The sequence below is a fragment of the Thamnophis elegans genome, chromosome 9, assembly GCF_009769535.1.
Source record: "Thamnophis elegans isolate rThaEle1 chromosome 9, rThaEle1.pri, whole genome shotgun sequence".
Classification (NCBI taxonomy): Eukaryota; Metazoa; Chordata; class Lepidosauria; order Squamata; family Colubridae; genus Thamnophis; species Thamnophis elegans.
This window is the reverse complement of record NC_045549.1, coordinates 42,301,150-42,319,182: the sequence shown is the minus strand read 5'-3', so window position 1 is coordinate 42,319,182 and position 18,033 is coordinate 42,301,150. Positions and strand designations below refer to the sequence as shown.

General features: G+C 36.8%; 1 protein-coding gene across 2 annotated transcripts in view; it reads left to right on the top strand.

The window, feature by feature from the left end:
• The first annotated feature begins 4,041 nt into the window (after positions 1 to 4,041).
• EXOSC9 (exosome component 9) overlaps positions 4,042 to 18,033 on the top strand; it is a 19,458-nt gene continuing 5,466 nt past the window's right edge. For both annotated transcript variants that reach the window (XM_032224215.1, XM_032224216.1), the window contains exons 1-11: positions 4,042 to 4,253; positions 5,215 to 5,309; positions 6,068 to 6,187; positions 7,434 to 7,536; positions 9,389 to 9,526; positions 9,985 to 10,067; positions 10,938 to 11,070; positions 12,367 to 12,455; positions 13,979 to 14,125; positions 15,240 to 15,421; positions 16,975 to 17,050. In XM_032224215.1, coding sequence (XP_032080106.1) covers positions 4,116 to 4,253; positions 5,215 to 5,309; positions 6,068 to 6,187; positions 7,434 to 7,536; positions 9,389 to 9,526; positions 9,985 to 10,067; positions 10,938 to 11,070; positions 12,367 to 12,455; positions 13,979 to 14,125; positions 15,240 to 15,421; positions 16,975 to 17,050 — 1,304 coding nt within the window. In that variant the 5' untranslated portion in view covers positions 4,042 to 4,115. The remainder of the gene's footprint in view (positions 4,254 to 5,214; positions 5,310 to 6,067; positions 6,188 to 7,433; positions 7,537 to 9,388; positions 9,527 to 9,984; positions 10,068 to 10,937; positions 11,071 to 12,366; positions 12,456 to 13,978; positions 14,126 to 15,239; positions 15,422 to 16,974; positions 17,051 to 18,033) is intronic.

Below are 18,033 nucleotides of genomic sequence, written 5' to 3'. Positions count from 1 at the left end.
TTGGCTGCAGTGGTCAGAGTAAAGAAGTTCCACGAGTATCTGTATGGCCGGGACTTCGAGCTGGTTATGGATCACAAGCCATTGTTGGGCTTACTGGCTGGGGACCGACCTACCCCAGTATCACTATCACCGTGGATGACCAGGTGGACAATCTTCCTAGCTGCCTACTCCTACCGCCTCATCCACTGACCAGGCTCCACTTTGGGGCATGCTGACTCGTTGAGCTGCTGCCCGCTGCATGAGCTTCTCACTGACCCTACCCCCGAGACGCCAGTCCTCCTCATTGACTGCCTTGAGACTGGGCCTGTCTCGTCCAGTGACATTGCCCATCACTCTGCAAAGGACTCCACCATCAAGCAAATTTTGAAGTGGGTGTGGAGAGGGTAGCCCAGGGGGCCTGTTGGGGTTGATTTCAAAATATATTTTGCCAAATATGATGAGTTATTGGTTGTAAATGGCTGTTTACTGTGGGAGGACTGGGTCGTTGTTCCAAACTGCGCATTGCAGTTGTTCCAAACTGTGCATTGCAGTATTAAAGGCTTTACATGTAGGGCATCCTGGAAATGTCAGGATGAAGTCTTTGGCTAAGAGTTACGTGTGGTCGCCTAACATGGACAGGGAGATCGAAGAATGGGTGGCTACCTGCACACCGTGCCAGGAGTCCAGACCAGCTTCCCCAGAGGCGTCCGCTAAGGAGTGGGACCGACCTCAAGCACCATGGTCTAGGGTGCACATTGACTTTGCTGGCCCAGTTCATGGCCAGACATTTCTAGTATTGTGAACGCCTACTCGAAATGGTTAGAGGTAGTCCTGATGACCTCCACCATGGCAGAAGCGGTCATCAAGGTGCTACAGAGACTTTTCTCCACGCACGGCCTGCCCGATGTCTTGGTCTCAGACAACGGGCCCCAATTTACGGCCATGCAATTTGAGACCTTCCTAGCAGCTCAGAGTATTAGGCCCTGGTTGCGCCATTCCATCTGGCCTCCAATGGTCAGGCGGAGAGAATGGTGAGATCTGCAAAAGAGGCCCTCTCTAGGATGGGCCCGGGAGATTGGCAAATATGGGTTGACCACTATTTGCTAATTCAGCACATCACACCCAGCGCCACAACAGGGAGAAGCCCCTCCAAGCTTCTCATGGGTCGCCGGCCAAGGTCCCACTTAGACTGGCTACATCCCAATTATTCTGCCTCATCGCCCCCAGACTCCACAAACAAGATTCGGACATTTAACCTAGGGGATTCGGTATACGCCCACAACTATGCGGGGGGAACTCTGTGGATTCCTGCCACAGTGATAGGCATCACCCGGCCCTCGCTCTTAGAGCTCGAGGACGGTAGGAATTGGAGAAGGCATATTGACCAATTCCGTGGCCGCCCCTCCAATTCCACTCTTAGACAACCAGAGGTAATTCCTGCATGAGTTAGCCAAAGCCCTACCCAAACGGAGCAAACACTCACTCCTTCCATGGCCAGCTCAAGCCCGACGGTACCAGGAAACTTATCTGGTTATGTTGCAGGCCTGGAGCGAGCTCCGAGCGAATCGGCTCTAGAAGCTCCAGCCGTGGCTTGTGAAAGGTTCCAGGAGTTTCCACGAAGCGGAGCTGTGGAGCGAACTGGTCCGTCCGACCTGTCCAAGGAAACCCCTCCTACTGAACTGCGCAGGTCAGGCAGAGCTACCCAAAAGTCGGCCTACTTGCATGACTACGTCACAAGTAGGATTGTTCCAACCAAGAGGGGAGGGGTGTTAGATATCAGTTCTAACTACAGTGGTTTCCACCAAGGTCCTCTGTTCCGGTGGGAACAGGGGTTTAATTCTATTGGTTGAAGGGTCTGACAGCTCCCTATAAAAGGGCTGCTGTCGGACTCAACCTTCGCTGGATTGTTCTTACTTGTTGTACTTAATAAAGAGCTGTAGTTACCGTTCAGCCTGTGTGTGCCTATCTATTACCCAATCTAACATACCTCATGAGAGTAATATGTGGGCTACCTTAAGGCACTTAAGGGTGAGACTATCAAACTTCATATTGTCATCTAGTTCACAAGCTGCCTGTCTTTTTGGTTCAGTTGTCCATTTGATTATACACATATGATCAATCAAGGGATTGATTGCTGGATTGGGCAGATGGCCCACCTGGCTGGAATTTTGGTATCAGGTAATGACAATCTAATTTGTTTGCATGGGACATGCACATAAAAATTTCCCTAACAAAAGCAGATGAAAGTCTGTTTTTTTTAAAAGGTAGGTACTGAACAGAATAAGTTTAATTCTATTGTCATCTTAACAAAGTTCATATTTTGTTAAATAGCTTATGATTCTTTACTCAAGGCACTGATTTGCATCTTTATGTTTATGTGCAAAGGCCAAGAATTTGCCAATGTTTGCTTCTGCTTATAGAATAAGAATGGGTGTGGGAAAAGATGTCCTTCTGCCTCAGGCTGCAAGCTATTTTGAGTCATACTGGCATAGGAGTAAATCTAAACAGTCTATTTCTAAGATTGCACTGTCAACTGTATTCTTACAATAGTGTTAAAATTTAAATAATCACTGCATGTTTTTTCAGTTGAGCGTTGACATTCCATTTGATTGAAGAACCTGTTATTTATAATGTTTCCAAGGAAATTTAGTTTGTTTGCTAAAACTGTTTCTCTTTCAATAGCATGAAGTGTGGCATCTTGATTACACCAAAACCAAAATGAAATTCTTTTATGTTAACTTGGGGAAAAATTACATTCTGCTGGCTATTCTTTATAGGCAATCAAGCAAAAGTGCTTGCTGATGCTGAAACCATTTATTGTGGAGATGCTTCTAGTCCTGTATCTGATGGAACAGAAGCCAACTATTTAGATAAATGAGAACTAAATTAGTCCCAGGCTTTCAGCAGAACCATACAACTTGTTATTGGAGAGCAAGGCAAGTGCCTCAGGAAGCAAATACCACAGCATTCCACATCTGTGGCCTTGTGCCCAGGTGGTAAACTTCTGGATTGGATGACAGAACTGTACATCTCCTTCAGTCCTGCACCTCCTAAACTAACCAAATAGTTTACCAAACTCTCTAGGAGAACACATAGCAGCTTCAATTGTCAGTCCAGATTGTTATTTTGAAAGTGACAGGTGCACCGCTACATCTTCTGCAGGAGGAGTAAAACATTTGTCTGTTGCTATGTCAACAAGTTATTATTCCTCATACTGCCCTGAAAAGCCAGTGTTCACTAGGTTGGTAGTGTAAATTAAATGAAAAAGATAAAAATAAGTACCATTTTCAGTCCTGCATTTTGTTTTCCATAGCAGTCGCCGTATTTTCCTTAATTTATTCTCAAGTTCCACCTCCCATACCCCTGGTGGTAAAGTCATTCATCGCCACACGTTCTATAAGGGAATTCCATAACAAGGTACTTCTTAATCTAGTTTCTAAATTGCTTTATTATCAACTTCACTAGATGGATTCCTTCACTGGGCATTTTTAGAAAGGTAAAGTAACCTACTATCTCCATGCCATGCATGATTTCACATACCTCAATCAATTCCATCCCATTGTTTTTTTCCCTTACACTTTTGGTTTTCCAATTTTTATTTCCCTCTATTTATGAAACTGTTTAGTTTTATTTTAAAATTGTATTGTAGCTGTGTCGATGAGTTTCAACAGGGCTCAGATACTGCATATCCTTCTTAACAATCGTCAAAAGCTTTCGCGCTTGGATGCACAGCCAGCGTTAAAAAAAGGTGGTTTTATTATGCACTGACTGGCTTTATAGTAGGAATCTCGATTCAAACACTCCACTTCCGTCAGCCGCCGCCACCGAACCGCCGCAGTTACCGAACCGCCAGAGCCCGACGACCTCTAAAAAGCTACCGACTCCCCATTGCTGGTACAGGCAGATGTCGCCAGAAATCCAAGCATCTCCCCTGCCCTTCTAATAGCTTCCACTCAGTCACTCGTGGGTGGTTGGGTGGTAGGATGGGGTGTCACGCTTAAGATCGCGCATGCGCACCTAATACACTTTTTACGTTACGTTCCTTCTATTTTACGGCTGGTTGCCAAGCAGAAATCGAAAGCCGGCTCTCGGCAACGCTTTTCAAGTTGCGGGCTTTTGCTAAGCGGCGCCCTTTTATGACGTCTGCAAAAAATAGACGGCTAAAGAAAGCACGCGACCATTTGAAGAGGGGGCGAACCGTAGCTGCTATGAAGGAAACGCCACTCTCTAATTGTGAGAAGCGGTTCCTGCTCCGGGCTATCGAGGAAAGGAAGGTAACGAGGGATAATATCACGTGCGCTTCAAAGTGGCGTGCGCTGAGGCGCCCAAGGGACGTATCAATATTGGTCTGCGCATGTGCGCAGTGGGGTGAGAGAGCGGCATTTAGAAAAGGAGTCTAACTGCCTTTTGCCACCTTTTTAAATTAAGGTCTTTGCTTGAGATTGATGTCCTAGAAATTGCAAACGTTTTCTGTGGAAGGCTTTAGGCATCTAATCTTCCAAACTGGACTGACGAGATCCTGGTATTCTTTGGTCACCTGGAGAGTCTTCCCTTGGACAGACATCCCAGAAGACTAGCTTTAGATGCTAGTAGTCCTCAATTTACCACAGTTCATTTAGTGACCGTTCAAAGTTACAATGGCACTGAAAAAAGTGACTCGCGACCATTTTTCACAGTTACAAACTTTCTAGCATTCCCCATGATCACGTGATCAAAATCCAGATGCTTGGCAACTGGTTCATATTTATGACCGTTGCTTTGTCCCAAAGTAATGTGATCACCTTTTGGTAACCTTTTGACAAGCAAAGGCAATGGGGAAGCCAGATTCACGCAACAACTAGGTTACTAATTTATCAACTGCAGTGATTTACTTAACAACCGCAGCAAAAAAAAGTTGTAAAGTGGAGCAAAACTTACTTAACAACTGTCTCACTTAACAACAGAAATTTTGGACTCAATTGTGGTCATAAGTCGCGGACTACCTGTACTCTGGTCTCATCCAGTGTAGTCTTTGGATTGTTTTAACTCTTAATAGGTAACATTTATATGTTCTTAAATTAGAAATGCCCAAAGTGAGCATTTTATAAAATCTTTCAGATACAAAGATGTCCTGTTGATTTCTCCCTTTTCTCTGACGTTTAAAACTCTTTAAAAGGTAGCACTATATTCTCTCACTATATACAGGTACTCTATTTTTTGTTCTTGCTGTTAAATGACTCTTGTTTGATGTTACAGCGTTTGGATGGGCGACAGTGCTACGATTACAGAAACCTCCGCATTTCTTTTGGTGTTGACTATGGCTGCTGTATTGTGGAGCTCGGCAAAACAAGGTATCCAGTGTTTTATAATTCTGTGTGTTGTATTTAATAGATTTGCAGTCTGGTTTTCGTAGGGGGGGGGGAATCTTTACAAAGCAAATTTTAATGTAATATAAATTACAGAGATGAAACCATGCAGGATGTTCAGTACATTACTTGATAAAATAACAAAAAGATACAATAAAATAGCAATATTAAATGTTATCTTAGTTAAAAGCATATTTTTTTAAATAAACACAATGTTGACTTACCATAAATGAAATTATTTTAAAACCTTTTACAATGATTATCAGAAAGGACCATATTTCCTTCCCAGGAGATGAAATTCCACTTGTGTTAGATAATTAAAGAAAAAAGTTATTCTTTATACATATTGTTCCCATAGTTCTCTGATGCAACAGATATCAATATTATTCATACTAACATTCAAATCAGGTTCATGCAGAAGTTGGGTACTATCTCTGGTGAGGGCTGGAAATAGTCCCCTGAAAGTCTGGAAGCAATATAAATATTGCTTATGAAGCAACATAAATGAAGAAAATAAGCTTTTGCTTTGATTTGTATCAAATAACTATTCCACACCTACCTTATCTTCTACTTGATAGGACTTATAAAGGCATTATGCCATTTATTACTTTCAGTCATGTATCCAATGAATAGATTCCAGATACATTTCACTTCTATGTTACTGTAGAATTTTAAAGTATCTTCTTGCCATTTTTTGATTAACTAATAAGTGACTACAGTTTGATTGTGTCTTCTTTTTCCAGAGTTCTTGGGCAAGTGTCATGTGAACTTGTCTCCCCAAAGCCAAATCGTGCAACAGAAGGCATACTTTTCTTTAATCTAGAATTGTCACCCATGGCATCACCTGCTTTTGAACCGGGAAGGTATGTGTTGCTCCACCACTACCACCTGCAATAACCAAAGTAAAACATTTATCTCCATGCCCTGATAATTGCCAAAATATTAAGTCTTCAATAGGGAAACTGGAAATTATATAAATAACATAAGTTTCTCTTTCAAAAGTTGAAGAGTTAATATTTGGGCAGTTATCAGGGCATGGAGAATCCATTCCTTAGTTCATCTGTCAATTTCCATGCAATGTGTGTGCAGTTCAGAAGAATGTATGTATATGAAAATATTAAACTTTACTCCAAAGTTTATGTCCCAAATTAATGTATGGAAGTACTTCTTCCCAGAACATAGCAACATTAGGAATATGCAAAACATGCCTTTTAATGAAATGTTATTCCGGTCACATTTCCAGTAGTATTTCTTTTCTGTATAAACACAATGGTAGACATCGAAAAAGTTTGAACTATTACTGTAATCTGAGATCTAGTAAAGTATTTGGTATGGGGGTCAAAATATTTTCTCATTGTTTTGATAAAATAAGTCTCCTTATTTCCTTTCTCCATTTAGTCGTCTTTAACATTTGCATATTAAATTGATTTATTGACAACAAATAAGGTTCACTCTGAGCTTTTTGTTTTATAAAATGAAGTGCTCCTTTCTAACAACGTAATTGTGTTTGAGTCTGAAAATGCAGCTGATCCAAAATGATATATTAATGTTAACAGTGTAAATATTGCCAGTGGTGACAACTCACAAACATTCTTTTTAACATAGAAAATGATTTTAAAAAAACCAAACTCATTGTATCATCTATTAGTTGATATAATGTAAAGCTCCCAGTGTCCCTTCAGATCTTCCCCAAAACCATTTTAAACCATTTTTGAGAGCTAGTTTACTTTATAGTGTCAATTTTAACGATACTTTTTTCTGAAAATAATATTCCAGTTTTTGAATTTATATAATATTAATCATAGCAAATGTATTATGTCTTGAACTCGAAACAATCAATTAACTAAAGATTTTCATTATAAATATCTCAAAAGTCCAGGAATGGAAATTTACACTAAAATGTCTGAATTTGATACGAGTGAATAAGTATGCAAGATGCAAAATCAAGATTTGCAAAATTTGATTTCCTATCTTTATCTGACAATGGATCCCTTTCCAAATATATCTTTGGAATTCAATACATTCCTAGAAATTTAGAAAACAATGTACTGAAAAATATTTTGAAAATATTTTCTGGACATATCCATTGTATGTTTTTTTTTTCTCTAGGCAATCTGAATTGCTTGTAAAACTGAATCGGCTGTTAGAAAGATGTCTAAGGAACTCCAAGTGTGTAGATACTGAATCTCTTTGTGTTGTTGCTGGTGAAAAGGTATGTATTACAGACAACAAGCATTGAAAAATCTAATGACTTTTGTTTTAAAATTTATGTATTTTGCATTCTTTTGTATATATGAGATTTTCCAAACTAGAAAATCTGATTATAATCTGATGTATAATTTTACTTACAATAGCAAGTCATGTTTTAGATTTTCCAAATCTGTTCTTCATAAATTCTAATTTATGAATTTTCAATCTTTACATTAGGTATATTAGGTATAGCATGGGGAAAACCGTGTGAAGTCTAGTGTAGGCACAGGAGCCTCTGGAAAGCCGCCTTCATCCTCTGAGATATCCCTTGCCCGACACATAGGTTCCACAAATACCTATGGGCCTTCTCCATACTTCACCCCATCACAATTGCACACTTAGCTTTTGAAAATATCCAGAACTCAGGAAGCTGGAGTAGAGAATGCCAGTCCCTTTTGGGATCATTGTTGGGCTACATGGCACAATTTAGAAGAAATCTGCTGGTTTTGCTTCCTTTGTAATCCTTTCCTCTTAACGCCAGCCACACTAGCTTTACACTAGCTTTACTGGCATTGGGAGGAAAGGATTGCAAGGGAAACAAATTGGCAGAATTAGCATAGCTGGTGTTTGGAGAGTTAAGAAAAAATCATGTTGATTTTGGTCCTTTGCATTCTGTAGCTCCCTGAACACCAGCGTAATGCAACAGAGCATTTGATCCATTGCACTTTATAGCAAAAGTGCAAAAAAGAGAGAAATCTATAGGAAAGAGATTTGCTGTTGGCTGTATGCCTTCCCTCTCCCACCATTAGTGTAAGATTAGCAGGGCTAATGTTGGTGGGGAGGGAAGGTTAGCATCTAGTGGCAAAAGGAAAGTAGCTGCTTTAATGTCTGAACAAAAAACACCTACCTTTCTGCTACATAGCCCAGCCTATTCTCCTTTCCTACCCACACAACTTGAGCTCCGGATATCTTGAAAAGGTAAATGAGTGATTGGGGGGGGGGGGGAGTACATAGTAACTAGCAAAGCAGGCCCAGTGCCTGTGGGGACCTGGGGGGGGGGGAGAATAGGCAGAGGGCATGTTGTAGCATCTGCGGTTGGTTATAAGGGTGAATGATCACAGTGGTCCTCCTATATATGTACTTTCGGGACCAGGACATAATTAATTTTGGAGGGGTTGTCATAACTTTGAACCTGTTGTAACTCAAGGACTACCTGTATTTGTTTGATTATTTGTATCCCCTGTGAGGTAGGTTGGGCTGAAAGTGACTGGCCCAATGTCATCCAGCTAGCTTTCGTGTTTAAGACGGAACTTAAACTCATCTCTTCCTTTCTAGCCTTATGCCTTAACCACTAGAACAAACTGGCCATAAAAAGATTTACCAGGAAAGTTTTTAGTTTTAGGAGCTCAATCATTTTCATAAATTTACGAAAGTAATCCCAGCATATGAGAGTTGAAAATTTTCAGAAGTGTACATAGTATTTGGTAAAATTGAGTTAGATTGCATTTGAACAATTACATAACTATTTCTGTGATAAGTATTTTGGTAACAAAATATTGTCCATGGAATTGTGAATAAGTTTTTTTCTCTGCGTATATCATAAATATGTGCCTGTACGTAAAGACTTAATGTAGTTGGGAAATCTGTTCCAGTGTTAGAAAGCAGTATTGGCTGCCCTTTTAGAATCTCCCCCAAACATTTCATACATCTTTGGGGAATCAGCAGGGGTAAGAGATTTATATATGCATGGTATTACATGCCACCTGACAGTTTTATTATGTCATGTTTTTCTTTTTTCATCAAGATATCTGCTAAATGTAGGAACAATGAATTAAAATAGTGAATTAAATGAATTGTTTCTTTTTTTCCCCGAGGTGTGGCAAATTCGTGTGGACCTGCATTTGATGAATCATAATGGAAACATTATTGATGCTGCAAGTATAGCAGCAATAGTGTCATTATGCCACTTTCGGAGGCCTGACGTGTCAGTACAGGGGGAAGAAATAACATTGGTAAAGTGGGAATTTAAATGATCTCACTCTTGCATGTTTTGGTTTTTCTAAAATTGGAATGGAAATAGTTTGTAAATGTGTATTAACTTATAAAAAAAACAGTATTTTAGATTTTTTAAATCATTATTTTCCTTTGGAGCCAAATAATTTTGTCAATAAAATCAAGGGGATCAAAGCAAGGTGCCTACATATATTTAGATAGTAAGCATTTTTTAAAATTACAAATAAGACTTCTGCCAGAAAAATCATACATAAATATAACTACTTAATCAAAATTACTTAATATATTATGGGTGACATTCTTTTCATTTCTCGAAAGGTTCAAAGTCCTGTTAGTATAGTCCCTTGCTTTGTTTTAGAAAGCAAGCATATCTTTAACATTTGGGCACTGGTTATCCATATAGTTTATGTATGTATATTTGTGTATACAATTGGCTAAGCAAAATATTGTTCTTTAGTATACACCTGAAGAAAGGGATCCTGTCCCTCTGAGCATCCACCACATGCCTATTTGTGTAAGCTTTGCTTTTTTCCAGGAAGGGTAAGTTAAAATTACTTTCAGCTTTCTACTATTATTGTGCAATAAGAGTATTCTGATATGTACACCAAAGCAATTAAAAACTTACTTAATATGTGATAGTACACAAATTTGATCATCTCTCATTACTGACATGAGCTGTCTTTTTTAAAAAAATCAGAAAATAATATACAATGAAAAATACTGAAAGACCAACATCTCACAGTTAAAGTGAATGGATTTGATTATTATTTATGTTATTATTGCATTAAATTTTTAAACCACCTGACCTGAGTGATTAATGGTGCTTCACAGAAAAAAACACAAAGAACAATAAAATAGTAATAGATAAAAACACAGAGAACAATAAAATAATAGATAAGACAGAGAACCGTGAAACAATAACAGATAAAAAAACAGAGAACAAAAAGTAATATATAATGGGCAGAAGGAATAATCTTATGAAGCTAAGGGGAGAGAAGGGGAAAGTGTATTCAAACTTGCAAAAATCTGTTACAATAACTCTCTAACAGAAATAGTATTAGCTTACATTATTTTAGTTTTCTAGACTTGTCTCCTTGAAAGGCTGACATGAAATAAAGAAACAAAGCTGGCACAAACTGAACAAACAAAGGAAACCCACATTATCCAAAAGATTCTCCAGAAACCCAGAAAGTTGGGAACCTCATTCTAGAGGGCAGTCACTGCAACAGAGAGACATGCTTCCAGGTTCCCAATAGATGGCATTCTTTAGTTGAAGGAATCCAGAGTGAGAATATAGCTAAGTACTTCCAGTATGGCTAAGACTATTGCTTCATCTATTAGGTTATTGTACTTATTAATTTATTTTCCATTTTGATATAAAATATTATGACTTGTTCTAAAATGGTACAGGACTTACTTACTAGTAGATCCCAGTGAACAAGAGGAACGTGTAATGGATGGCCTCCTTGTAATAGCCATGAACAAACACCGTGAAATCTGCACCATTCAGTCCAGTGGTGGAATTATGCTACTAAAAGAACAGGTAACATGGAAGTTTTTAAAACTGGAATATTACCCATGGTATTTTTCTTTCAAAAGAACAGTTTCTGGGCCTCAGTTGGTTAATTTCTTCTTTTGCCATGATAAATGTTGGGTTTCAAAACCATTTTGAATTCAGCAAGAAATTTAAAATTAATCAGTTGGATTCAAATTGCTCTTAATAGAATTCTTGGTATGAAGGAAGGATACTAGGAATTTTTTTTCACTTAACTCCATTCTTTACTTACTGATCTATGTACCATTCCCTGTGGGAAATTGTTCCTACAGCTCTGACTTGAGGTTGTAATAGGGAGTCATTCAGAAATTGCAAACCAGAAATCATTTGTCTGAGTGATCCTTTGTGTCTAAGGTACAGATGTGTTAGCTAACAAACTATAATTATATTTTTGGCATACTTTAGTATACATTTCGTATGACAACTTAATTGTTTCTGGTAACTTTTTTATCTGAAGTGTATTGTGTCTGGTGAATGTGAGTGTCCAATGTGAGCAGTCCCTGATGTGGATCTACTATTATTGCTCTTTACATATATACATACATACATATACATATACACATACATATACACACACACACACACACACACACATATATATATATATATATATACTATTCTAATATATATATATATATATATATATATATATATATATATATATATATATATATATATATATATATATATAATACAATATAATATTCTAATATATATATATAATATATATACTATTCTAATAGGAGAGGAAGGTAGATTCCAGTTGGATATTAGGGGAAAAAACCTTGTACAGTAAGATCAGTTTGATAGCAGACCAATAATCTAGAAAGGTAGTGAGCTCTATATTCACTGGATTTGCTCAATATTTGCTCATTGTTTCAGAGATGGTTTCATTTGGATTCTTGCCCTGAGCCAGGGAGCTTAATCCCTTCCAACTCTTTGATTCCATGATTCTGTATGGACTAAATTAACCCAATTTAATTAAATATGATAAAATTTTATCTCACAGTTCTGACTTTCACAAACTTGTCAGTTTATCAATCTTTAATTAAATTTCATGTTAAACGTAAAATACTAAATTTTTGGTAGTTGAAAAGGAAAGTAAATCCTAAAAATGAAGGATCTTCTACCATAGTCTAAATTCAGGTTATCTTCATTGTTTTCTGATTTGTGAATTGTTTTTCAGTGTGTATTCCAAATCTTTTAGATTACGTACTTGCAAATACTCATGGGGAAAATACATTGTGATGAAATAATTTAAACTTGCATTATGATTTTCCACAGGTTTTGAGATGCAGCAAAATAACAGGAGTCAAAGTAGCAGAAATCACTGAACTAATTCAAAAAGCTTTGGAAAATGATCAAAAAGTTAGGTGAGCTTTTTAATGCTGCAGACTAATGCCTATTAATGCAGTCTATTATAAATTGATACATCCATGTTTTTGTAAGGCCAGTCTGGTAGATTATAAAACAGAATCTGAATTGAATCAACGGTGCTTTTTGAGCTTGATTGTTTGCTTCCAAACATTTAATTACCCAACTAGGAACTGATGATGTTACCTAGTCAGATAATGAAATCATTGCAAGCAAGGCTCATGAAGAAAACATTAATAAGAAAACAAGAGAGGCTTCATAAAATTCTCTTTATATTTACAAAAAAAAATTAAAGTAAAAATAAATAAAAAACCTAAACGTGAAGGCCATTGCAAAGTATTAGGCTTAAGAATTAATTATTTTCCACAGTACTTCCTGAACCCACATTCTAGAGAAAAAAGTAGTAACACATACTGTATTTTTCAGAGTACAAAAAAAAGGCTGAAAATCTGGGTGCATCTTATACACTGAATACAACATTTTTTGCCTCCTGAAACCCTGCCCCCTTCACCAAAATGGCCATGCATGGCTTGTAGGAGGCTTTCAGAGACCTCCTGGGGGCTGGGGAGAGCAGAAAGTTTGCCCCAGCCCCCACGAACACTCTATAAGCTTCCTAATGCCCCTTTTTTTGACGAAAAATGGACCATTTTTTCCTCATTTTTGGGCGCTTCCCTCCCGGAACACTACAAGCTTCCTAAGGGCTATTCATGCCCTTTTTTTGAAGAAAAATGGGCCTGTTTTCGTGAAAAATGGGCCGTTTTGGGGAGGTTTGCAGAGTGCAAAACCTTTTTTTAATTTGCCTCTTCAAAACCTTGGTGCGTCTTATACTCCGGTGCATCTTATACTCTGAAAAATACCATAATGGCAACCAATGAAAAAAATGTTTGGGGATCCTTGACCGAGAGCTATGGAGCAGTCTTGCTTTTATATATATAATTTCATGGCTATGTTAGTCTCAGTGGCACTACAACTTCATAGTAATTGCTTATTTCTGCCAGATCACTGGCTATCACATATTTGTAGATAAATGTATATTATATTACCTCGATTAAAATTCTTTTTAAAAGGTTCAGCATGCTAATTAAAACAGTTCTGGTTATTATTTTTCTGTGAATTTATTATCTTGTTTGGAGATGATGTGAGATATTTGGAATATATGTAAGTAAAACTGTATTTTAGAATAGGTTCTTAAATGACATTTAGGCAGAAATCCTTGTCTTTCAATGCAAAATTTTGATTCTTTTCTTTTACCGACTCATCCCTATCCTAAACTTACATATCAGAAAGAGCTAATAGCACAATTTATGTTGTGAGAACTAGTGAGGACACATCCATTTAGTTTCTTGAATTGAATCAAGGCATTTTAAATTTACTCTGTCTTTAATTATCTACTAAGACATGTAGAGGAAAATTAAAATGGAGTATGATTATACTAAGTATGGTTAAATATTCATAAAGTATCTTTTGGTTCGTAGTCTATGTTTCAATGCAAACTTCTAAAGGAATTCTTTTCTTTTAATAGGAAAGAAGGTGGAAAATATGGATTTGCAGAATCTATTCCTAATGAAAGAATAACTGCCTTTAAAATAGAACAAGCCCCAGTCAATACTAATGATGTACAAGAGCAAGCTGAAGAAATAATTGCCAATGCATTTCCTCCCCCAGAAGTGTATCTTTTGTTGCATCATAACAGAAAATCAGATGGTTGGCCTTCTATGCTCAGGAGCATCTTAATTTCTTTTAAAAAAATATTGTTTCAGTATTCAGAAAAAAGGAAATAAATTAAGAAAGGAAACAAAAATATTGCATGCAAAATCATTCAGAATTTTTAAATTCATCATTACACCTGGATTACATAGCCTAATATTGATCAGCTTTCCATTGTTTTGCTAGAAAGCCATTTTATAAATAGAAAACCACATATTGATGATCCACGATTGTGTATCTGGCACTGGTTCACCAATATTGGAGAGTAATACTTTTGCTGCTAACTGTCAATAATTCCATAACTCTTCATTAGAGAGATATCCCAATTTTTTGGTATATAATTCAAGAGTACGTTCACATTTTTAAATGCTATTGATCTTTGCAGCACTGTATTTAAGTTGCTTCTGATAGGATGGGTTTATTTTGATAAATAAAAGTTAACATTAAACTAAACTTAGGAAATAGTTGAATGAGCCAATATTGTAGAATTAAATGTCCTATCACAGTTTATACTTCAAGCATAATGAAGTTGGAAGACTTCATTAAACAACCTTTGAGCTATCCAGTAAATATGGAGAGAAATCTTAAACATTAAGGATAATGTTAAGTTAGTCACATTTTCAGACAATGAAAAACATAATACTTTAGTTAGCCATTGATTTGTTCATATGGGATATTCGAAATATTTATTCTTGAATACAGACATACAATTAGAATGATCCCACATTCTATGTGACACTTTGTAGAGAAGTCCCAATATACAGCACTTTCAGGTCTGTTGTCTGGTAGCAGATATCAATAATAAAACTACTTTTTTTGTTTGTTGATCACTGTAGTCAATATTTTTCTGTGTAATATTTGCGAGAAAAAGACTATTCATATGCATGTAGTCAGCTGTTAAGTTCACTATATTCTTTTGTTACCATATTTAAGTAATAGCATCTTTCTTTCTCGTCTCCTTCCTTTCCAACAAGAATTTTAAGGCAAATTTGCAAGATTATTTCTCCAAAATATGAGAATCATTCTTTATCATGTTACATTTTAGATAAGACCTGGTTTTTTCTTAATGAAATTAGCTTGTCCAAGCCTGTATTATGGGCATCAGGCACAGCTCAGATTGGAGAAGGACTTCAGAAATCATGGGCAGATTTTGAGGAATCTGAGATGGAAGATGAAGATGGCCAGGATGAATCTCTAACAGCAGAAGACCAAAATATAGAAATGGGAGATGTACATATTGGAGCCAAAAATCAAAAAGGTTAGAATACTGTTTTTTAAAAAAATGTGAAGTAGGAAATTGCATTCATGTTGAAATTCATTTCATCAGATCAGATGATGCTTTCAGTTTAAAATCCTTTCTGGTCTTCTATATAGATAGCAGTGAACATTTTCAAAGTTCTCAACACTCCAGGTTATTTTTAAAAATAACTATCCAATGCAAAGGCATCACATTAGGGGATCTAAGAGGAGAGAGGAAGCTTCCTTGAAAGTGTGTCCACACTTTCAACGTAGAAATTAAACTTTCTTAAGAATGGAGTAGAATAGTTTTGTCATTACATATAATTCTAAACTTACAGCAGTTCATTTAACTTCAGTTACAACGGTACTGAAGTGACTTATGACTGTTTTTCACACTTACGATCATTGCAGCATCTCCATAGTCACATGATCAGAATTCAGAAACTTGGCAACTGACTCATATTTATGATGGTTAGTGTGCTGGGGCTGTGTGATCACCTTTGGCAACCTTCTGACAGTCGGTGAAGAAGCCAGATTCACTTAACACTGTTACTAACTTAACTGCAGTGTTTCATTTAATATCTGTGGCAAGAAAAGCTGTAAAATGGGGCAAAGCTCACTTAACTGTCTCACTTAGCAACAGAAATTTTGGGCTCAATTGTGGTTATAAGTCGAGCACTACTTGTAATGTGTTGTTAAAGGATATCAATACAGTAGTAAATTGGTGCACATGCAGTGACTTTCCTGGTGAAAAATGTGTAGCATTTATTTTATTAACATAGTGAAATTTTAACTGATTAATGGAGATTATCTGTTCTTCACAAACATCTTTTGAATCATAGGTTACATACTCTTTGACAATATGTATCCCATGTGTAATAGCATTAATTGTTGTCCAAAATTAGCCCATTCCATGTAAAGCCTGTTGTATTAATCTGGTAAAGTGAAACTGCTATAACACAATTATAAACTTTGTTACCAGTATAAAAATGAGCAGTTGCTGTAGCTTGAAATCTTGTTTCATTGTTTCCTTCTTCTAGTTCCTATACATAAAGCATTTTCTACCTGGCCAGTAACTGTTGGAAATATATGCTGTAGACCAGGGGTAGTCAACCTTTTTATACCTACCGCCCACTTTTGTATCTGTTAGTAGTAAAATTTTCTAACTGCCCACGGTTCCATAGTAATGGTGATTTTATGAAAACCTAATGAAAATGTTTTTAAATAATGCTATGAAATTTTTTTAAAAAGTCAATTAAATTAAAAAAAAGGAAAGTGCTTCAGTATTGGACAAAAACCCCTACCGCCCACCATGAAAGCTGGAACACCCACTAGTGGGCGGTAGGGACCAGGTTGACTACCACTGCTGTAGACATTTTCTACAGCATATGAAAATGTGTTTCAGTCTGCTCAGAGAAGATGTTGCAGTTAGGTTTGGTCTGATTCAGATTTACATATATTAATTATATATCATCAAATTGGTGTCAATGCATAGAATTGTTATCAATGACAGATTTAGAAGCTGTATAGGATTTAAAAATAATATACCAATAATTTTCTTCTGTCTTGAAGAAGAGGCAATCATATTATCGGGCAGTGAAGAAGAGGATGTTGTTGTTCTTGAACCTGAAGTAACATCAAAGAACAGGTAGGGGCACTTTCTGTTTTACAAAAGATGGAAGAGGGAATTTAACTCAAGACTCGGAAAATGGAATAGTCTAGGATCTCTCAAATGTTGCATTTTTGTCCTAGAACATGTTGATCAAGCCATCCTCAGATTGGCTTGTTTCCTTGAAATAACTATTCTAATATATAATAGTTCAGTATTCAACATGTGACCTGGAGTCAAAATGGCCTTTTTGTTATTTTCTGAAGAGAATTACATAAAACCATGGTTATGATTCATAAATCTTTTTTGCTGGCCAGATAGATCTCTTAGAAGATTTTTGTTGTTTTTGACCAAAAAATGAAGGAGACAGGTGTCTCTTCCAAAGAGTGAAGGAAACTAATGCCTCCATAGAATTCAATAGAAAAAATGTTTCTGAAAAGATGCTTTTTTCTTGAAAATTAAGAAAAAGGGATATTAAATTACAAAATGGCTAGACATAAATAGGTTGGTTTGAAGATACTTATCATAAACCAAAGAATGCAGGTTGTCTATCAAATTTAAGGCCAAAACCTTCATGTAAAGTTATTTTTTAAAATGTCAAAAATGGAAGTCCTGGGGACTATTATTTCAGTTTCAAAAAAAGCATAATTAGAACATTTTGTGACAAAATATTATTTTATTAATCAAATTTACCTGCTCATCTCACCAAAGGTGACTGGGCAGAGAATCAATAAGAACAAAAAATGTACAATAAAAATGTTTTGTTATATACTCTGCCAGTTCATCAGATGACCCAATTCCAAACATTGAAAGGCTTTAAAGGTTAAAAACAGTACTTTGAATTTGACTTAGAAGCAAAAGGGCAACCAATGCAACTTGGGGAATAAAGGTATAATTTGGGTTGCTCTAGGAATGCACACACTTGCTCATGTTGCTGCTTTCTGTGCCAGCTGAAGCTTCTGGATACTCTTCAAGTAGCCCATGTACATCTATAGGCAACAAGAGCATGAGTGACTAAGCTG